General features: G+C 41.9%; 1 protein-coding gene across 7 annotated transcripts in view; it reads right to left on the reverse strand.

Moving 5' to 3' along the window:
- The window catches only part of LOC134536272 (glutamate-gated chloride channel), a 108,817-nt gene that overhangs the window by 4,927 nt on the left and 79,999 nt on the right, over positions 1-23,891 (reverse strand). For 2 of the 7 annotated variants that reach the window (XM_063375990.1, XM_063375991.1), the window contains 6 exons: positions 17,444-17,517; positions 7,526-7,595; positions 6,344-6,497; positions 5,032-5,114; positions 3,006-3,140; positions 1,536-1,966 (listed from right to left, as the gene is read on the reverse strand). In XM_063375990.1, coding sequence (XP_063232060.1) covers positions 1,536-1,966; positions 3,006-3,140; positions 5,032-5,114; positions 6,344-6,497; positions 7,526-7,595; positions 17,444-17,517 — 947 coding nt within the window. Of the gene's footprint in view, positions 1-1,535; positions 1,967-3,005; positions 3,141-5,031; positions 5,115-6,343; positions 6,498-7,525; positions 7,596-17,443; positions 17,518-19,237; positions 19,306-20,220; positions 20,289-23,891 lie in introns of all 7 variants that reach the window. The other 5 variants (XM_063375995.1, XM_063375993.1, XM_063375992.1 and 2 more) reach the window with 3 other exon arrangements.

A 23,891-nucleotide genomic window follows, 5' to 3' on the forward strand; every position in this document is an offset into this window, starting at 1 on the left:
AAAGACCTGCTTTACAAATGGTTGAAACAATTATATGTAGACGTAATGCAGAAGTTTGTGATGTTTTTTTTACGATTGTTTTGATCTCTCCAGAATTGTTTATATTAGTGTCTTAGGGACTGTCAAAGGAAACAAATATATGAAGGATATGTTTTAAGTGTTTATTAAAATGAGGGTTGGTAGAATTGTGAATGTATACCACTACGGATAATTTATGATGCACTAAAGACCAGGACAAACAATTTTATAAATTATATACCGAACATGTTTTCTTCTATTTTGTACACATATTTACATATCTTTCTTCTCTGTATTTCTGCAAAATGCAAATGTCTACTCATAACTAACTTCCAAAATGCTTCCCATTTGTAGAGTTGAAAAATTCTAGGGACCGATGCCATAAACATGTTCTTAAATTAAAAATATCGACACATGTTCCCTATGGGGAAGATCAGGAGAAAGTGACGTGTGTCGGTAGTATGTAGTATGCTCCAGAGAAACTCCTGTACTTGGAGGACATCTTGGTAGAGACAGTGCACAGGGAATAGGTGGCATGGTTTCAAGACCAAGTAAGCATAAATCCTTCAGATGCATATCTGATGAGAGTGAGGTGTTACAGGTCATGTCGGAGCATTAGAGGAACCCCAGGTTGTGGAGTACATCTGAGATGTATCCTGCAGACATGGCAGTGACAGGGTGTCGCCATAGACTCTCAGTAATCCACACGTGTAGGTGAGATGAGGGTGAAGTGTAGCAAGTCATTTTGGACCATCAGGTGTTGACAGGATGATGTCATAGACACTCTGTGAACCACAGTTGGAGGACAGATGAGAGTGAGGTGTTTGATCACCAGAGGCTGTTCTATTGTTATCACAAGACTCTCTGCGATCTGCGTATGTAGGTCAGATTAGAGTGAAGTGTGGAAGGTCATGTTGGATATCCAGAGATACAGAAGTGTTTGGAGTATGTATCGGGTGTACAGAGCAGAAAATGTGTCGTCATAGACTCCACAGGTGGAGATCAGGAGAGTGAAGTGTTGTGGGTCATTTGGGATCACCAGAGAAATCCAAGGGTTTGGAGTACATCTTGCATGTATCCAGCATACAGGGCGTTGCCGTAGACTCTCTTGTGATCCACCGGTCAGATAGGGTGAAGTGTTGTAGGTCATTTAGGATCACCAGAGAAACCCAAGGGTTTGGAGTACATCTTGGATGTATCCATCCAGCATACAGGATGTTGTCGTAGACTGTCTGTGATCCACCGGTCAGATAGGGTGAAGTGTTGTAGGTCATTTGGGATCACCAGAGAAACCCAAGGGTTTGGAGTACATCTTGGATGTATCCAGCATACAGGGTGTTGTGGTCCACCGGTCAGATAGGGCGAAGTGTAGATCATTGCGGATCACCAGAGGATCACCAGCTCGGGTGATGACCGGGTGTTGTCTCGGACAGGTGTGGGCGAGGCGAGAGCGAGGAGCCGGAGGGACGACGAGGCAGGGCCGGCTCGGCCGACAGGGCACGTCGAGGGGCGCTCACCATGGCGAAGGTGGTGGTGCCATCCTCCAGAAGGTCGGCGGCGGCCTCCAGGGACGCGGCATGCTCCAGCTCGCACTGTCGCCGCTGCTTCTTCATGTTCTCGCGGTGCATGTCGGAGCGCGATGCATAGTTGACGAGGGCAAACTCGAGCAGCGCGCCGAACACGAAGGTGAGGCAGACCCCCGTCCACACGTCGATGGCCTTGGTGTAGGACACGGGTGGGAGGGAGGCGTTAATGCCCGAGGTCTGGGTGGCCATGGTGAGCAGGGTGGTGACCCCGAGGGACACTCGCGCCGGGACGGCATTCTGATCGAGCCAGAAGGACACCCAAGAGACAATGACGAGCATGCAGCAGGGGATGTAGATCTGGATCAGGTAGTAGCTGAACTCCCGCTTGAACAGGAGGTCCACCTTCAGGCAGCTGTACTCGCCTGCAACACGAGCGACGACCATCAGAACATAACGCTCCTTGTTTCATGTTCGAAGCACACATGAACATGCTTGATTCTACCGGTTAGCTTTGCGTACGGTTCTGTAATCACACTATTTTTGGCAGTATTGGTCTTAAATTATAAAAACCTTTTTAACTGTTATAATAATTAATTGGTATTAGGTTATTCATGTCTCGTTCACAACTCGGGTATTACAGTCGGTAACACATATGAACAACAACCAGGGTTGATGATGAAGGAATCAGCCAATGCATATAGCAAGTAACCAGTACATTTGTCTGAAGTTATTTCAGGAAACTACAGAAAGACTCGACTGGGATTCGAACCCCGTTTTATTTTTGGAATTCGAGTCCGCCGTGTTACCCACTGCACCATCGCTTCACTATATGATAATTATCATTGTTTCATTTGTTAAAGTCGTAATTATAGGTACTATGTTTTGCTTTCAGAGATTGTCCATTCACAAAAACAACTGTAATGTTTGCGCCAAAATGTCAGGAAATAAATAATTTTGTAGAGAAAACTACCAAGATGGCCGACATGACATCAATATTCAATATGACGACCATAACAAAAAGTTCAATGGTGACATCATGACATCATCATCCAAGATGGCCACAATGACGTCGCAATCCAAGATGGCGGTCAACAATCAACAATCTGGTCCCTGGACCCTGCGGTCGAACCGACATTCCTGTACTATTGCAGTAATTCATCATATATCGGCTCCAAATTTAAAACGAGTGTATATAAAACAAAATGTTTGGCTTAGATAGTGATGAGGATATATATTACTAGCAGGGGCTTATGCAAAGGGGAGGAGGTTGGGGACATATTCCCCTCACAAATCCTAAAAATCTATCATTCCCACCACGAAAGGAAAGAATTGAAAGCAAACAGTGGGACAAAAGTGGTTCTGTCCTCCTCCGAAATGAAACTCGGCATCAGCTCCTGCAGTCACTGCGTGGGATGGAAGTTGACGATACATCGTCCAGTGGAAGTTGGCCGTCGGGCGCACCGGTGTTGGTCTTGCTGTTGCAGTAGTCGGTGAGGAACTTCTCGAGCGTGAAGCGGGGCAGGTGGAGGTTCTTGACCACCTGCACGGGGTCTCCGTCCTTCCACAGGAACACCAGGTCGTCCGTGGTCCATCCGTCTGCACAGCAACATCACGGCCACCGACACACTTCAGGGCGAGCGCTTCGAAACATCTCAGCGGCAGCAGCTCCCGGATCCGCCACTGATGCCCACCGATCTCACAATTAAATCGTCGTGTTTCGACGCGCATTCACCCCAGAAGCGCAACAACAGAGGGGGGGGGGGGCAAGGGTATTTTGCCCCCCCCCCCTCAGAATTCTTGAAGTGGGGGCAAACTGGGGCAAAGAAAGTGCTGTACAAGTCGGATAAATAATTTCATTATTTCCACTAGCTGTGTAATCAATTTTTATATAATAAGACTGCTTAAATAGCACCATTTTCCACCTTGAAATACAAATTTTCCCGGGGGAGGACCCCCGGACCCCCCGCTTCAATAGGGGGGGGGGGGGGATCGATGATTCTTTATAAAAAGGTATATTGCCCCCCCCCCCCATGCCTTTGAAAATTTAGTTGTTGCGCCCCTGATTCACCCCGATTCTGAAATCGGAAATATATCTCTGATTCAAAGAAATTCATGTTTATATTTTGCTAATTGTGGCAGTCGTTGCGGAATTCCTACGCACACAATAAATGGGAAGTTGTTACCTACTTCACTTCATTTGAAATACCAAAAGTGTTTTATTGAAAATAAATTGAAATAATACATACAAAGATTCCTAATGAAGTGCACTGGGTTTTTTTCTAGTTATGTAAAATCTCGTCTTTTTAACTTGTTAGTTACTATAAATTTTGTTTATTCATTTCACTTATTCGGTTTAGGAGTTTACAGTTTCTGCATTTTCTATCATCATGATATACCACTGGCCAACCTTATTTATAATCAGCTCTTTCATGGGTACAAAAAAAAAAACTTACATTCGATACTTCTCACCAGCAAGTAAGAATTGGAGACAAACAAGTGAAGTGTTGTGTGTGGAGTGTGCACATTATGGAGTAATGGCATTGGGCTCCTAGAGAGGGGATTAGAAACAGTTGGGAATATCGGAAATGTGGTGTTTTGTAGAAAAAAAGAAAAAAAAGAGCGAAAAAAGTGAACAGCACTCTTAAGAAAATATGAAGGCATAAAACATTAATCTTTTAAACCAATGGCAATGATGGCCATCCTATTTTATTTAACAAGACTAATACAGGATGTCCATGAAATAATGTCCCAGTTTCAGTGATATTTATAACAGTTTAATTTAGACTATTTACAACAAATAATACATTAAAATAAAAAAGAAACTAATCTTTTTTTATGAAAATTTTCAATACATGCACTTTTAGTTAAAGGTACACATCCAACCTAAAGTCCAATTCTTCCCACACTTGGTTAACTCGTCTGGAGTAATGGAAGCAATAGCCTCTTAAATTCTGTGTTTCGACTCTGGAAAATAATTAAGTAGCGGTGGAATGTAAACACACGATCTTTCATAAAGTACTAAAGGGGAAAAAAAAATCGCATGGTGTTATGTGAAGTGAACTTGGGGGCCAGCAAAAAAAGAGCTCTGTCTTCTCGACCATTACCTACTTCCAATCCAACGGTCAGGGACTTCTACGTTCAACCACTCTCGTGCAAAGAGATCGCAATGAAGAGGGCTGAAATTACAGATTCACTCTAAGTGAATTGTAGAACACAAAACGCTTTACGCTCAGGAGTCGTAGGTGGCGCTGCAAGCGAGAAAACAACAAAGCAGTAACCGCGCATGCGCTTATCCAAAACTGTTTGAGAGTTGCTCTTTAATTGTGACCTTGAACCAAAACTGCACAACGTTTACAGTTGATATTGTCAACAATTTCAACTGGGACAATGTTTCACGGCGGTGCTGTTAGCGAGGTGAGTCTAGCTAAGAGTAAGCGTGAAGCCTGTAGCTGGGTGCCGCTCGCGACGGTTCTGGAAGGGCACTCACAGCTGGCCATCCGCAGCGAGCAGGTCTGTCTGTCCAGCGGGTACAGCTTCAGGTTCATGGGGCAGGACAGCGTCAGCGATATCCTGCAACACAGGCGGCCATTGGCTGCTGGCTGCTCTCTTCGTAGTCCTGGTCTTTTTTCCCTTCTTTTCTTTGATTTATGTGGCCTACAGCTCTACGCCAAACGGCCAATGGTCCAATTTGTTTCAATGTAAACATCAAGTTCAATTCGTAGGTAATCAAATATCAGCATGTAAATGTCACACCCATGCCTTACCCGGGACTCGAACCCAGGACCCCTCGCACCGTAAGCCGGTGTGCATCCGACTACGCTACGGAGGTCGGCATATTCCTGGTCGACAAACTGAGTGAACATCACAGTCACACATTTCGGGCTTAAAAAAACCGATCCACCGAGCTCCCAACAGGAAACTTTATTTTATTGTCCTTTTATCATTCAACTATATAGGATTTTTATAGTATTCAAAAATCACGAAATAAATATTTTTTAAGTAAAGCCTTGTTCTCAAGTATCGTGTAACATTCCCGACCAAAACATCCCTATAGTTCTCATAAATTGTTTATTGAAAATAAATATATTTCTGATCTCTAGGTTCATTTAGTTCGCAAGACACGTGGTTTTCGGGAAAACCTCCAGTCCTTCAAATAAGGGACACATCCTCCGATGTCAGCCAAACGCACGGCCCTAATGACAGAGCTCAGGTGGGCGTAACCATAACCCTACAAAGACTGGCTAAGAAATGAAGTTATATTTATTAGTGGTAATCAAAAATGAAAGGAGTATATGGGTGGGTTGTAAAAACGTTCTTGTGATACATATATGTCATAAATTCAGTAAAGTAGGATTAAATACTGTAGATTTTCTTTCTCCGACATTGAATGTTTTCATGCTTACCAATTTGTCTCGCACAATCTGCTAATTTTTTTTTAAATTTTGTGTCACAATCATATACTTAATTTTTACCAAGTGTTTGTTTGAGTGTCATTGAAATTACTAAGGGGCTGGTCCACTTTAAGGGGGAAAGATTGGAACCGAAACACTCCAGCTTGGTTTGCCCAATGTGTTCGTCTGTGTTGTTATTATTTTTCTTGTGACTAAGTTCCTTTACGTAATTCTTGTGCTGTATCCATCTTTGTCATACAGCCTTGAGTTAACTGTATGGTTTACGGTGTAAGCCAGCAATGGAGTGTGTCCATGAAGTTCAATATTCCCCATCGCGAGAACCTCTGAAAGAACGGCCATGCAACGAGCTTCACGGGGAGAAGACGCGTCATGGCGCGTGAAGATCACCTGATGCTGTACAGCACGGAGCCGTACGGGAAGATGCGGATGTACACGTTGGGCATGATGATGTTGTGGAAGTGGCCCTCCTTCTCATTCGCGAAGAACAAGTCGGGCATCCACACTCGGTTCGCGTCCGTCAGCGTCAGGTACTTGATCCTCCCTGCGAACACGTCACACATCAGCAAGTGTGGAGTCGGTGGGGTGTGTTCCTTTCACCACTCCCTCTCCTTTCGGCCCAAACTGAGTCACGTCCGTCAAGGTTCCATTCGCACATCACTAACCCTCACCCACGGGACGTTAGGACTCAGACTGGACGGAGTGGCAGAAGCTCGGGGGGAAAAGTGCGGGGATGGACTTAAACTTGTTCAGTGTAAGCTCTGATCAGGTTGGAGGAGGCCATAAGCTCCCTAGTTCCTTCCTCAGGGTATAACATTTTTTTAACGCCCAGATGACTGTCTCGAGGGGAAGACACAAAGTCCGAGTGCCAGGATTTTCCCGGGCTGTCGAGGCCTCGATCGCCGAGAGATTTTTCTTGTCTCTGGGTATAACATTAATTTTTTTTTTCCTCCCGAGACACCACTACCCCCTATGTAACAGACTCTGTACAGACTCAGTGCCATCGGACAAACTTACCACCCAGTCGTCGGCGGGGAAAAAAACCTCTTACACGTGTGAGAGTGTTGTCACTAACTATTATCGATTGCACAGGGAGATAAAAACCCACTTACTCGATCATAAGAGATATATGTGGGAGTTAAACACTGTTACTCTTGATTCAAGTTGATTACAAGCGTTTTTTAGTATTTTATTATAGTCATTTAAACTTTTAAGGAAAATAATACAAGCACATTGCTTTTTAGAATACTAAATGTAAACAAATGTTCGTGACACTGTTCCTACAAGATAGTTTTGACAGTCATACAGACCAATCGTGAGCCAATGATATGAACATCAAATACAAGAATGTTTTAAATCCATCTTGTGTTTAATCACAGAATGCAACGGGCCAAACTTTTACACACTTCAGGTAAGTAATAACATATAACACCATTAATATATTTGAAATGTCACACTATCGTTGGGCAACATTTGAATATTTTTGAGATTCTTTATAACAAAATTAGTTATTTGAAATCAATTATAATATTATTTAACACCCAATGCAGTCGATAATTGATTAAAACTCACCTCCGAAATCATTGAACTTCAGTCTCTCATCCATCCACTGTTCTCTGAATGTGAGCTGCACACTGTACTCCTACAACAACACACACGACTTGTGTACGACCTACAGCTCAGAACATACATCATAGTGTATAGTACACAATGCACACGATTTGTGTACGACCTGTAGCTCATAACACACTTCATGGTGTATAGTACACAATGCACATGACTTGTGTACGACCTGCAGTCCAGAACACACATCATAGTGTATAGTACATAATGCACACGACTTGTGTACGACCTGCAGTTCAGAACACACATCATAGTGTATAGTACACAGTGCACACGACTTGTGTACGACCTGCAGTTCAGAACACACATCATGGTGCATAGTACACAATGCACACGACTTGTGTACGACCTGCAGCTCAGAACACATCATAGTGCATAGTACACAATGCACACGACTTGTGTACGACCTGCAGCTCAGAACACACATCATAGTGCATAGTACACAATGCACACGACTTGTGTACAACCTGCAGTTCAGAACATACATCATAGTGCATAGTACACAATGCACACGACTTGTGTATGACCTGCAGTTCAGAACACACTTCATGGTGCATATTACACAATGCACACGACTTGTGTACGACTTGCAGTTCAGAACACACTTCATGGTGCATAGTACACAATGCACACGACTTGTGTATGACCTGCAGTGTAAAACACCAAGCGTCGTACTTGTATACAGAAAACCGACTACTTGTGTACGACCTGCGGCGTAGAACACAATGTGTCGTGCCTCTATACGCAAGCCAAGGACCAATTTACAGTCATCAAAATTTGGAAAACAGAAAGTTAGGTCTGATCCAAAGAATTTGTTTTTACATTTTATTTCTTATGACAGCCACTGAAGAAAGTTATAGGCACTCAATGATTTTAAGTTATTAACTCACTTCCTTTGAAATATCAAAATTATTTTTTACAAAAAATTAACTAGTGCACATTTATCTGCTTTTAATGAAGAACATTACGAATTCAATGAACAATAAGTTAAAACTTAAGTCTTAAGCAAACAAGATGCATGCAGAAGCAGAGAGGAGCAATCACGGGACAGAGACATATTTGAAATGTGCGAGGCATTATGTATATATGTATGGGCGGAGGTACATATACGTATATACATATGTGGCGACACCCAGGGGTTCATGCTTGAGCGAGCTGTAAGCGAGAATTGTAACATCTGAGGGGGTGGGGGGGGGAGGACTTGGAGTCTCTTACCTGGTTAGTTGTTCGCTGGGGCATTAGAAACGTTTTGGCAGCTCGTGCCATCTTCAGCTGGGGGAGTAAAAACAAAGCCCACTGAAATAGATTAATTAAGTGTGAATGTGTACGTCATCGACCGTGATTAAACGCTAAAAAAAATTCTTTATGGACAGTTCAGGGTCAAAGTTGTTTTTTAAATTATTTCTTCATCTCCAAATAATTTCAATAAACATCAAACATAAAAAAATATTTTCCAGATAATAGCTCTGTGTGGCGACAAATTGATAAATTATGAGTTTCAGACTGTATTAAGAAGTAAGTAGCTTTATAATTTATGTAACAACGGCTCCCCTCAAGAGTGCTTTTACTTTTGTTCACCAAAATACGTAGTCCAATGCAGGCTGATCCACGGAGTACCAGCTTCTAAGCCTGTCTATAGTGTCTATGACTCCGTGCATAACAGAGGTTGTCAATCACGCGTTCATGTAGACATAAAAACATTACAACGTTAGAATGCCATATTTTTTACTTCAATACGGTGAAATTAAACATAATGAAGAGTGAAATAAAAAAGGCTAAGAGCTGGAATTTGGATTTTACTTATCCTAAAAGTACTTATTAATTTTTAGCTACACCATAAAGACAAGGAATAAAAAAAACATACAAATTTTTTTTTGGTTTACAGCAACCTCAAAATTTTTGTGGTTTGGGGTATGTTATTGTGAATCACGCTGAGTGGTAAACAAAAGGTAACAATGGCGATCATATAACGGTATACCGCATTGCAAATACATTACAAATAAAACCCATCGAGATCAGTGGTGCTATAACATGCAGTGATGCAGTTTGACTGAAAGTAAGTACGACTCCGTCGAAGATTCACTTATTCGTCCAACGTCATATCGATCCCGACTGGCGACAGCTCGAGTCTACTGTTCGCGGTGCCCGAGTCTACTGTTCGCAGTGCCCGAATCTACTGTTCGCGTAGACTCAGTGGTCGTGCGTGAACTGTTCTATGAAGACTTACCTGCAGGCGAGACTTGGCAACGTTGGGTAGGACTGGGAGCTTCTCATTAGGGACTGGCAGGGAAGGAAAGGACAAATGCATAATAAAAATAAAAGACCCACTTCACCGCAAGCTATGAGCGACCGTCAGCAGTGATTGCTTGATCTGCTCTCCTGAATGCTCATTACGTTCATCATTCGAGTACACACCACCGTTTAAGTGACGGCGCAGACTGTCCAGTGCCATTGTCGCGATGCAAGGCGTGATGTGACCGATGACAGCCACGTGAATAGCTTCGTAAAATACTCCAGACGTCTCCTGGGGCTAAGCACAGTAAGCCTTGGGAGCCCCATATGTGTGTCGGCGAGGCGGGACGATAAGCGCAACGCTCGCCAGTGCTTCTAGCGTGGTGTCGCCTCTAAGCGCAAGACTCGGAACTGGCAAGTAGTATTCTCATCATGGACAGGACATCTATGAGATTTGAGCGGTAACCATAACTTTATATGGCCAAGAAATGAAGATTAAGGTGTAATGCAAGTCCATTCCTTGCTTTCAAGAATAACTATTGGTTGATTCCGGCTAAAAAGAAAAAAAAAATTCTGAAATGAACATTTACTCTTTCTAATGCACGATTTCTGTCATCAGCGCGTGCTCTGGGGTCACATATATGCCATAGAGCACAAAAAGGTTTTACACAACTTTATAATGTAATGATAATTTTGGAAAACACATTATTTTAGAATTACATCACGTTCATAATCTGAAACATTCAATTTTTTACTTCTAAAGAGACATAACTGAAAGACGCCATCTTGGTTTCAACAGCTGTCAATTAATTGTTTTATACAATTTAATATTAAAATATTTGTTTCATGATGATGAGTTGCTTTACCCATCACTGTGTGTCGTGATGACAACAATGACGTCTCGAGGGAGGATAATTCCCGCGTTGGTTGTGTTCAAGCATAGCACGTAATCCGGGGTTTCTTATCAATAGTGGCCGAATGCTACAAATAGGTAGGGCCATGCAGATTTCGCGAAAAGATTTCGAGACCGGATGAAAGTTAAAACACTGTGGCATCGTCTGTGTTTCGTGATAGGGTGAGTTTCTCTTAGCTACATACTGATTGTAACATCACCAGTCACAGTGATTCAGTGCGGAAGCAAACACGTCCTGAGTGGCTCGGTCAGATAAGGAAACGACTTCTCTCGCAGACGGCCGCCAATCACAAGGAAGAAACCACAGGTTCGGGTATACCTTGTTGCAGTCAAATAAGTAGAGACCTGCAAAATTCGCGGATTCATTCGGTGATAGGCTATAATTCAAACACATATACCTCTTAGATGATTTTGCCATTGGCTTACTGTTCATCTGGACGAATCTCAACCAGTTATAAACCCTCCAACCAAAGAAGGATCGAATCACAGACAAACCAGCTGAGACGACTTACAAGTCGGCAGCCAAATGAACTTGCGCTATTTGCCCGAGTGTGCAGAGGTATGTGCAGTCTATCCTGAAGGCCATCGAAACCGCGAATTTTGCAGGTCTCTACAATAAGTGTTCGGATCTTTTCACGAAAAATGCCTGCCCCTGCAAAAAGGTTCTGCTGTGAACTTGTAATTGGTGTTTAGCACTGAATGGTTTTGTCCAGTATAGTAACGTGCAGCCACGTGGAAGGGAGACTGCGCGCACCCCTAGTGCACGAGAAGGTGGTTCGCACAGCAGCACCCCTAGTCTCGGCCGAGCTTGCGGTGCGGTGGGCCGCCCACGGGTCTGGGGGAAGAGGTCGAGGAATGTAGGGTCCCGTTGCCCCAGGCTGGAGACCTGGAAGTAAGGCCACGTGAGTACACACACACACGTATAAAACACCGAGACAGAACACTGACACAAGAACACACACACACACAGTACTCAAGTCTGCAAGCTGGCGGCGCGGTCCGGATATAAGTTAGTGAGACAGATGACAGTCAAACTTCGTGGGACGTGAGAGTGATGACAGAGCGAGGGGGGGGGGGGGAAGGGAGCAGACAAACAGACATACAGGCATACATAAGTTACCGCTCGCGTGTTTTTCGTTTTTTTTTCTGCCCTGGGTTGGCCGGGATACAGACAATCCATCCTCGACACCACGTGAGCTGCCATGCACCTGCGAGCTATTTCCCACCTCATTGACCCTCTCTTCCCGGGACTCGACTTCATCAGATTTTTTATTTTCTTTCATCAGCCAGAAAGTAAACTCCCTTCGTCCCGTTAATTCAATTAAATACAATCATACACTGTAGCCCGACAGTTACATCAGCTCAGGGAAATCAACCGAACTTCCACGCATCGGCAAAATGATCTGATGGTTGCCTCTAGAACAGCAATGGATGCCGTTCAGTCTAGGGTCTTTTTTCTTCAGTTACCGGGAACCCTTGTTGGATGGATTGTCGTTTCCCTGTAATAGCCTAGACACATAATAGAAGTAGAAGTTTAGAAGAAGCTTATATGGGAGTTTACAATTAAAATAAACGGTTATTATCACAATACATACTTCATTCACATTTATTTATACCCTATAAAATATATTTTTGAGTTTAATAGACATATACTTTTCATAGTTATTTAAATTTCCAGAGGAATTGTTTTCAATGAATAGTAATAGAAACGAACAACAATCAAAGCCACAGGGTTGTTAGAGGAATGTTCAGAGCATGCCGAGACCTCAGTGTAGCAAAACAAACATTTACAATTTTTAAAAGAGTTAATTTTACTTAATGTTAATTTATGATGTTTATAATTGCATAAATTTTGTTCACTGGATGTATTGGTTACGTCATTAAAGTCACTTGAATACATGCATTTTTAAAAGTTTAAAATTTTCAATAATCTTTTATTAAAAATTAGGTGTTTTTTTTTCAACCATAGATATGTAATTTGCTAGGCTTAGCTTGGGAAAGAGTGTTTAGTTTTATAATTATGAATATATTTAATTTATATCGATGAACCGTAGAGTTCGATTCACCCAAACCTCAAAACTGGTTTGAAATACTCTCAGAAGTAAACAGTCACAAAAATGAAATGAGATTAAACAAACAAAAAAATACATTACTGCGTAATAATGTTGACGAACAACAAAAGCACAATATACAAGTACCTTTCCTTTACTACCAGCTCCAAACAAAAAATTTAAAACATTAAAATTAAACTCTGAATAAAATCCAATTTATTTACTGCCATGAGGTAAAAAAAAAAAAAATGAAGAAAAATAAAAGAAAGTTTTGTGCACAAACATGTTGTGCTGCAAATGATGAATTACTCACTGATAGAAAATAGTTTTGATCAATAGATTACTAATTGTACGATTTCTGTTGGCAAGTATAATGCAAAACTAGGCCTAAAGATAGGAATGCGAACTTCCAATCTGTACAGATCGGTCAGGTACATCAAGTAGCTGTAAGAACCAGTGGGACAGGAAGTTATGTGTTAAGTACAGTATCGTTAAAAAAATTTTATATTTTCAATCTTTATAGTGATATTACCTCTTTATAATTGTTTTAAAAATCTAGGATCAAATATGATTTTGAATTAGCTTTGGCAAATTGGAATTCGTGTATATTTTTTTATTACTACGCATGTGTTATTTGTTTAACATCAAAGTTGCAACCAGACGTCTTTAATTCATCAGTAAGTTGTATTTGTTGATATAAAATTTAAAAAATTTTTATACCCCCATAATTAAGCGTGAACGGTTTTATTGCAAGAGCCAAATTGTCTTTCATATATACTGAGCCAGCTGCAAGTTGATGATTTCACTGATTTAAATGAGCTAGGTTACAATATTAGAAATAGGAAACCATCCCAATCGATTACAAAAAAAACATTGCAATTTAAAAAGTTTATTCTACAATAATTGTTTGATTATTTTAGTGCAAGTAAATATTCGGCTACGTATTGAATGTTTTATTCCTGGGAGAGAACTGACACATGATGGACGTCTGGGGGTCGCTGTGGACAAGGCACGCTGTCTTTACTGCCCCCACCCAAGAGTCTTAACTCACCGTCTGAGGTAAGTTAGCCTGTTGTTCCCTCGTGTCACACTTCGTCACACCCTGCCTGTGACCTCAAGCATCTGGTGGAGAGGCGCGGATGAAATACAGTTCGTCCATAAAATACTGTCCCAGTTATAAATGTCAACAGTATCAACTGCAAGCGTTGCAGTGTGTTTTGGTTCAAAGGCCACAACTATAGTGTAACTGAAAACAGAGTAAGATAAGCGGATGAGCGGGCATTGCTTTATTATTTTCTCGCTTGCAGCGCCACCTACGCAAATGGTTAGAGACCGGAAAAATTCACGGATTCATTTCACGACAGCCTCAAATTCATGTAGTTATACCTCAGTGCTGCCTCTGCTATTGGCTCACAACTCACCTGGACGACTCTGGGCCAGTGAGAAACTCTCAACCGAAGCTGTATAGAATCACAGGCCGCTACATTGGGACACCTTCACAAGACAGCAGCCAATGAGAGGGTGACATTTGACCGAGTGTACGTAGAACTATAAAGTTCATCCTAGAGGTCATTGAACCCACGAATTTTTCCTGTCCCTACAAATGGTGTAAAGCGTTTTGTGTTCTGCGATTTGTTGAGACTGGATGTGTAATTTCAGTTCAACGTGCGTTTCGTTTAGAGTTCAAGTGTGATCCCACTCGTGGCGAAACGACCGCCGATGGTGTAGGCAGTTCGAGACGACCGGATGTGTTTGTGAAGGGCAGAGCACAGGTGCAGGATGTTGACCGAGTCAGAGCATCTTACCCGCGCAGTCCTACGGAATCTGTTCGGAAAGCAATTATTGAACTTCAGTAGCTAAAGAGCTGAGACACAGGATTGAAGAGGCTATTGCTTTCATTACTCAGGACTTGTTAACCAAAGTGTGGGAAGAATAGGACTTTAAGTTGGATGTTTTCTGTATAACCAAAGGTGCACGTATTGAACATTTGTAAGAAAAATAGGTTAGTTTATCTTCAATTTGATGTATGATTTCTTGTAAATAGTCTAAATTAAACTTTTTTTTTTATATACCATTGAAACTGGGACATTATTTTGTGGACATTCTGTACTTTTACAAACGATCACCTTCCTCACATCATTTTAAATAATAAACTGTGTACTGCGAAGTATAGTCTGTGTTTGATGGTACACGATGACCATTGGGCGAAAATGAACCAAAACGTTATCTTGGTGAAACTATCCTATTGTAACTTTTAACGTGGTAAACGCACTCGACGAGAACTCTTGTTGTTGTTTACAAATAAATTGTTTATAAATTACAAGTTTACAGATATTTTAGGGATTTGACTCTTTGATTCCCCTTCACCATAGCTGTACTCTTACATTAAAAAAAAAAACTAGGATAACTTTCATTTTAGCTTCGAAGTGATATCGGTCACTTTAGCAGAGCTACATTTATGTTATCATGAATATTAACTTTTTTTATTTTTATTTTGTCTACCGATTGAAACAAAGTTGTCGCAATGATAGACATATTTTAACTTCCATATCGTGGAAACTTTGTTTACCACATTTTGCGAAGCGCAGATAAAATTATTGTAAATTTACATGCTGAATTTAGGTGTTATGTTGGTTATTTAACAAGTCACTCAAAGAAAGCCGCTACACTGAACTAACCGCCAACAGTTTTGCAAATCCACAGAATCATTTATGAAAATAGTTTTGAAATAAATATGAAGCACTGAACTGCAGTAGAAGTACTTAAGTGTTGTTTTGTTCATATTTTAGAATTAATTTACTGGATCTTGTCGTTTATTGGTTTTTATACCTATAAAAGCTGTTGTATTATGGTTTTATTTGCGTATTAATTGCTTGACCGTTACAACCAGTGTTCAAACTGAAACGCGCGACGAACAAGCTCACGGGTTCATCCTACAAGCCATGCTAATTTTTTATTTATTTATTTATTTTTGAGCCAATACTTTTTATTTAAGGTCTTTTGCTAAAACTTTTCACTCGATACCTCCCTTACATTGGTTGTTCTGCCACAAATATTTCCAAAAGAAATTCAATTAGTGAAATATCACAGCTGTAAAGGTCGTGCAATTGAAGATAATTACACTGTTAAATATTTTCACCTTGAATCTACGAGGAGAGCTGGTTATAAATTATCCAGTGATCTTCGTAGATTTACGGGCGTTGAGTTAACATCCTTTTAATCATGAATCAACAGCAATAAATTTATTATATTAACAAAGTATTCAAAAAAACTTTTTAAGAAATAACGTCTTTTTTTCTTCCGCGTGTGTGTTTGCCTTGTTTATAGAGACCGGAAAAAATCGCGGGTTAAATGACTTTCAGGATAGACTCCAATATCATCTACACACTCGGGAAAATGCCAAATGTTCATTGGCTGCTGACTTGTGAGTCGTCTCTATTGTGTGGGCCTGTGATTCGACGCTTCTATGAGTGATGTGTCTCTAATTGGCCCTCAGTCCTCCAGATTAACAGTGAACCAATGGCAGAAGCAGCACTAAGGTATAATTATTTGAATTTTAGCATAACACGAAATGAATCCGCGAATTTTTCAGGTCTCTACTTGTTTACAACGAAACAATCGACTCGAAAAGTGAACCTCGGCTTAGTTTCGACGAAGATTCAGTTATTTGATGAGATTACGAAGACCTATGCGTTTATTTGAGGTGAGTTCTTCATCGAAAAGCCTGTAAATTTACTGTAATGTCTAACAGTGTATCACGCATGCCTTTTTTACATGCATGATATTGCACTAAGTGAATATCTGTTGGAAATATCTTTGGCGGAACAATAAATGCAACGGAGGTATTCTATTGAATTCTCTTGGAAAAAGTCATGGCGAGACATTGAACAAATCAACAAGGCGTCGAGAGCGAGCCCTAAGCGCGACAGCCTGTGCTGCAAGACACTGTCCAGATGTCAGGAGCATCACACAAGGTGTGTTAAGACGCAGCCACACTATGACGAACCGTAAACGAATCAAGCCGTTCGACTCGAGTCGAATAGAAAAGTCGCTCCATTCTGGTCGAACGAGCCGCTTGTAAGTTGAAAGTCGAATCGAATGGAGACGAATCCAACCCGAAAGAAATCGACAAGGGGTCGGAGTTGAAAGACGAAATCGGATGGGGTTGCCTCGTCTGGACGTGTTGAATCCTGTCGCGGCAACTTCCTCAATCGTGTTCTCTTAGTCCTTGCGTGAACATCATGTAGTGCTCCGTTTCAAGTGGTTGTTTTGAATTAAAAAATGGAGTGGAGTGATGAAAACACTCTGAAGTTAATTTTAATGTACCACGCCCGGATATCGTTGAGGGATTTAATTGACAGTGCTTATGAAATCAAGGTACAAAGACATGATATATGTTAACGGAAAATTTCAGTTTCATTTGGAATTGATAAGCAGCAAGTAGAACGCAGAATTAAAAATGTACATTGCTATTTCTTGAGGGAAATCTCTTTCAACCCTTTCGACTCGTGCACACCACAGAGCTGTTCGGACGTAAAGACGAATAGAACGAGCCGAACAGAGTCGTCATAGTGTGGGCGCGCCTGCAGTTGGTGTTGGTGGACACTTACGAACAACACACACATATGGGACGTGAGGGGTTGTGCGGGGAGATGACGTCACCAGACTCACCATTTTATAATCGTCTATTTTGCTGATTGAGCGGAGGAAGATGTTCACTGAGACTATGGTGGGCGCGTCAGCGACTAGGAGTCGAAGAGAGAGAGAAACAACAGACAATATAAAATTATTTTAAACGGCAGAGCAAAAAAAAAAAGTTCCAAAACATATCTCACTAACAACGATGGTTGGTTATTTGTTCTCGCTAAGTTTTAAGGCTGACCACGCCCGCCCGCCATCTTGGCGACTCGGGTACGGTCAGGGGAAGGGGGGGGGGGTGGTAAATGAAACAGTATCTAAGCTCGAAATGACAACCGAGAAGTGAAACAGTACTGAGAACTGAAACAAGGGCGTGTAACTCAAACCAAACAGACATCAGCACTATGAGAACATAACGCGCGCATTTCTGTGAGCGTGTGGTCGAAGGGTGGTGGGTTGGGTGGGGGAAAGGAGGGGGACTGTTCCACCAATGGCGGCGCTAGGGCGCGGCCTGGGGCCAGACGGTGTATAAACTGGCAAATATACGCCAATCACCACAGAGAGTACGGGCCTTGCTTGCCCTCAAGGTGAACAGTGTATACTCTTGATTGGATAGTCGTTACTAAACAAAAAAAAAAGTGTTATTATATCAAATAATTACTTATGAAAACAAACTACCAGCATTTCAGTAACTAATATATATATATTTTTTAAAATACACAGTCAGGGTCTGACGAAGAGCCAGCGTTGTTTCAGGCTGTGATATCGTCATAGTTGAGAAAAAATGTACCTCGAAAAACTCACCATGACAAATAAACTGCAAATATTAGTTAAAATAGGAAAGACAAGAAAATATAAATTATTAGAAATATGCACCATATAGAAAAAAAATATTTTTGTTTTTAAAAATTAAAATTAAGTTTTACGAGAATGTAAACGACATTGTTGATCATACGTTAACCATATGCTTACGAAGAAAGATCTTTAATACACAGGTTGGATTGTTTAAGTGTAGCTAGAATCATAAACAAAAGTTTATACAAAAAAACTTTTGTAGTGTTCTAGATAATTTTCAGCAATTGAAAATAGATTCTCAAAAAAAAAGTAGGATTTAAGTAACATTTTAAATAATCTGCGAAATGCACACAATTGAAAAGAGATAGGGGGGATATTTGAACAGTACAACATTATAAAAATTTGGCGAGGGTGTAAAAAATGGATGAAAATTGATTTCTGGTTAATTGTTTGTTTAATTGAGTTGTTAATAGTTCCATTGGTCTGGACTTACTGTCTGCAGGACCACGAGATCCGTGTTGCCCCAGGTCGAGCAGCTAGCGACGCCTCCGTGGTCAGGGGAGGGTGGCAGCAGGGGGAGGGGGGTCGGTCGGACAGCCAATAACAGTGGGTGAAACCATGCCACTTGCTCATGCATAGCCTGTACCGAGCCAAGGATGTCACACAAGTCTACAGTCAACTAGCTATAACACCCGGATGTGGCACACAGCAAAGGGCGCCCCGCCGAGACAGAAGAATAATGACTTCGCCCAGCACGGCGCGCCATGTTCGTCCGCACAGAGATCATTCTTCTTCTCCCGAGAAACAACCAGTGACTCCGGGGACTCCCTAGGGGAGGTGAGTTGGAAAAACAAGGACATCCAGAAGTGGGATACAGAAGTTGCAGCGAAAAGAGTACACTTTAGCTCAATAGAAGTCCAACACGTCTAAAAACAAAAGACATGAGCCAAAAAAAAAAGTAATCAAGGGAAACTATAATGTATTCTCTGCTCGTGAACTTCCTCTCCTTTACAAGAATAAAATACAACTTACCATTGTAACGTCATCGATTTTTGAGATACTTCGTACAAATATGTTGACACGCACAGTGGCTGGCCCATCTAAGGTGCGAGAGAAAATGGTAGTTAAACAAGGATAATTATCTCCTGGTCTCTCACATGTTTGAATAGCAGGTGAAAAAAAAAAACATTGTACACAACAGCACTATGGGCTTTTCCATCTTCAGTGTGAATGCATTTTAGTAAAACAATTTGCTGTCGCAAAGCATTTGCATAACAAGGCGCTGAGCCTGAAATGACTGCGATCTGGTGGCGGAATGTCTAACTAAAGACTCTGAGCTAGAGTCGAGAGCCTCACAATTTGGCACGCCTTTGGGCACGAACCGACTGTCCCGACACCACCACGCACCGCCGGAAGAGACCGAATGTGGTAGTTTGGCATTCAGACACCAGTTGGGTACAACCAGAAACTCTATGTGCACCTGCCATTTCGGGCCCAACTCTAAGGCAAGCAGCAAGGCATAATCAGCTCGTGGCATGCCGAACCATGTACTAGCTACAAGATGGCTGGACTACCCATTAAGCTCGAGCAAGCGCAAACAATACAAAGATCTTCCAAAACACCGCCGAAGAGCCAGATTAAAAACTGCCATTCCATGCGCTGTGCAATAAACATGTGCATCAAATTACTAACTTCAAGCAAAATGTTAATAAATATATATGCAGGTTGCCTATGGTTGTAGAAATGTTGTGAGGGTTTATGATTTACCGTTGATTGTTTTTCGGGAACTATACGCAGGTGGGGTTGCTAGAATGCTGCAAGAGAGTTTGGGGGACACAGGCTATCAGGTTGTTTGACATCCTTGGCACAGATCTGAAGGACATGGATTGTTGTTTTTGGATTGGCAATGTCTATAGCTGGGGAGCATACGTCTAACTGCCTGCGCGGAAGAGACTGCCGCAGCATCTCGTCATACTGTAAATGATTGCACGCTAACAAACACAGGGCTCACTTACCATCTTGATGTCGCTAATTGTTGCTATGCTTCGGACAAAGAGGTTAACCCGCACGATAGCTGGGCCATCTAGACACGATATGGTAAAAACAGTTTGATAGAGACAACAGGAAACATGTTCATCATTATCCCTCTCTCTAGTAGTAACACTGACAACTATTGTAACCCTGAGGGGGGACAACATCCTGAACTCTGAGCTTGTGCGGGCTCTGGGGAGCTCTATGGCGGTGGTGTTGGGAATACGATGCTTGCCTACACCACACTGACCGAACAAACAGCGAGCACAACAGTTACTACACACTCATCGGGGGCAGGAACATCGAAAACAGACAGAAACAAACATTACAAAATACTCTGTCTTGTGGTGAACTTCACTGTGTGCTCTACCTGTAATGTCATCAAGAATGCACAACAGGAATCTCATGCAAAAAACCAAATGAATGTACATTAAGGGATGTTAGGGATTACTTTTTCGTTATCCATACATAATCTCAAAGTATACTTCCAAGCAAATTATGTTTGAGTGCAAAATATTTTACACGCACCACATTTTTTTTAAAAAAAAATATTCTTTTCCAAGCAACATTCAATACATGGTGTGATACATATAGGTTTTTCTGGGATCACATTCATATGCTTACATGATTCGGACATGAAATTGCACTCTATACGTGATAGAAACATGGCAACTTAGCGAAGTCTGCGAAGGACACTGGCAAAACTCACGTGCACAACGTCAACATGCTTATGTAGGGATTTAATTTCGCGCCGAAGGAACATATTGGTTATTGTAGTTTTTTTTTAAATAATTCGTATTAAATTTAAACACCATAATTTTTAAACTCTGACAAAAGACAATAAAGAACGTATTTACGAAGCTGTAATGACGTAATATGAAATAACAAGAGTTATCGTGACTAACGGCACAATAACGTGTTCTATCAAATATGAAATACTGCTGTTTCATGTTTAACTTCATAAACAAAGTAGCCATAATATAATTATGTACAAGGCTCACGTAAATCAATTGAAAATGTGTTTTTGCTGAGATAATGAACAAAATAAAATCGTGCTCCATTATAAGTTTAATCCGAATTATTTGGTGTTGTATGATAACAGTATTTTCGTTGCTGGCTGGAAGATGTGTTGCGAGTGTTTTAATTTATTTGTTTTAAGTTTATTTAAAAAATTATAACGGTGAACACTTTCGTTGTAATTTTTATTATTGAATTAAGCCTTTGTGCCATCGGTCACTGTGATGTAACGAGTAGAGACGGGAAAAATTCGCGGATTCCTTTCGAGACAGGCTGGAATCCAAGCTCGTTTAGCTTAATGCTGCGTCAGTGATTGGACCGCAATTTACCTGAAGGACTCTGAGCCAATGGCAAACACTCAACTAAAGAAGTATCGAAACATAAGAATCGCAGTAAACAGGTGTCCCGAGTCGGTAGCCAATGACCAGGTGATAGTTGCCCGAGTACATAGAGAATCGTGGAGTCTATCCTAGTGGTCATTGAAACCGCGAATTTTTCCAGTCCCTAGTAATGAGTTTTGTAAAATATTGTGTTTGCTTGATTCACATGACTATGTTTAGTTTGTTCTGGTTCCTCCAGGCCCCGCGAGGGAGGAGTGCCGGAGCCGGACAAGCGACCGTGACGTCACGTGAGAGTGGACGGAGCGAGAGGCGCTCCGTGGCACCGTTGAATATATATATATATATATACTGTATAGAAGTCGCGAGGGGATAGGATTTACTCTACGTTTTTCAGGAGCGTATGATGAGCAGCTTGGGAACTTCACCGCTGCAGCGCGCTGCCCGTAACGCCCTGTATCGTCTTAGTTGTTATTTACACGTTAGAGCGCAGCACTGTCGCCCGCTGTCATTCCCCCGCAACCCCCCCATCTATCATTCACTGCAGCTCAAGGTCGTTCAACGGGAGGGGGAAGGGGTGTTCGAGGAGTTCGACACTTGTCCGCTAGGGACCACCACAAGTCGATGGCCCTAGAGATGGTGGCGATTGCGGCGGTGAATTAACCAACTACCTCAAAACCGTATTAGAAATGTTAACCTGGGCTGGCGACTTCTATACAGTATATATATTCAAAGGTGGCGCACTCGACGGCTCTGGGTTCGAGGCCTGGCGAGGTACGGCTGAACAGTGCGACCAACAGAGATGCTGCAAGGACTGTCTCCCAGGCAGTGGCGGATCCATTATTCGTGTCCCGGCGTTTCGGCGCATCTTATCGTGGCCATCGCCAAAAGGCAGAGTCCAGTCAGCACGAATGCGCCAGGAGTTCGCGATGCTAGCTCGGCAGTAGGAGGTAGAGCGGGGGGGGGGGGGGGGGGGAGAGAGAGAGAGAGAGAGGCGGACAGTCATACACACACACGACTCATGCAGTGACACCAACGGCATGCAGCCCAGAGGTGCTGTGGTTCGGAGTCCTGTTCGCTGTCACCACGCACCCCCTACACAGAAGCCGGTTCGACGGGGAGGCAAACAAGACTTGTGGGGCTTGGCTCCAAGGTGGGACAGTGTTTGTTAAAAAGGAGAATTTTTTTTGGTGGCGGGCTGATTGATCCCATCATTCGTGAGACATAACTAAAAAATAAATAATAATAATAACATAACACAGTCTATCATACATGATCAGGATATAAAACAAAACACTCGTGTCGGTTGGAAGGGGAAAATTTCCCCTCTAAGCGCACGCCTTTGGCGTGATCAACTACAACTAAATAAACTATTTACACAGCTTTGTTGCGAGCGTGCGTCACAACTGATCGGCAGAATAAAGACCGTGGCTTGACATCTCGATACTCAACGCAGTCGTCACTTCACTTCAAATATCTCGCCATTGGATGCGTGAGTTTCCAAGTCCTCTGCGCTCTGAGCCGACACATCTCGGGAAACGTGAAGTTACTTGAACATTGTAAGGTCTACTCAAACTCACAGGCACGTGTCAGAAAATGACGTTTTTGTGCTGTATAGTACCGAAAGCTATTACAGTACCAAAAATAATCCCATTAGGAATCATTTCACATGCTGCCACTTCTTCTGTTTTATGTGTTGCGGTTTTAAAGTGGCAATGAAAAAGGTTATATTATTTTTTTTAGTGGAGGAGTGACTAAATTTTTACTAATACTTTTATTTATTTTTAATTCAGAGGGTGGAAATGTGCGAATAATTCGCAGACCAAAATGATCGCTGTACTTGCGACGAGGTGTGACGCACGCTGGTAAGGGCCAAAAGCGTGCTTCAGCAGCACGTGAGCTCGCCCTAAGTGTCGCAGGGAAGACCCGGAACAACACACGTGCACTTCCCCGCCGCTTCGGAGTGCTGTTGCATACACTGGACTCACACCCAGGACACACATGTCTGTATCTACAGCACACCACACACAGATCACGAGTAAATATTTACTGAAACATTGCTGCAAATGTCTTTTTTTAACACAGCCACTTAAGAGCTTCTCATATATCAATAGACATTAAACACAGGGACAAAAGTATTAGGACTCTCATGTTTTCTGGGGGGAAAAAATGTACGAAAAATTATTTGTTCTAAGCAGTGATGTAATATCAAATATGTTAAAACATAGCCAACCACTACGATGAGGTAAACTCTAAATTTTATTTGTGGTTGATTTAGCAGTGAAGTGCTCCAGAATATG

Source organism: Bacillus rossius, chromosome 10 (genome assembly GCF_032445375.1).
Source record: "Bacillus rossius redtenbacheri isolate Brsri chromosome 10, Brsri_v3, whole genome shotgun sequence".
NCBI lineage: Eukaryota > Metazoa > Arthropoda > Insecta > Phasmatodea > Bacillidae > Bacillus > Bacillus rossius.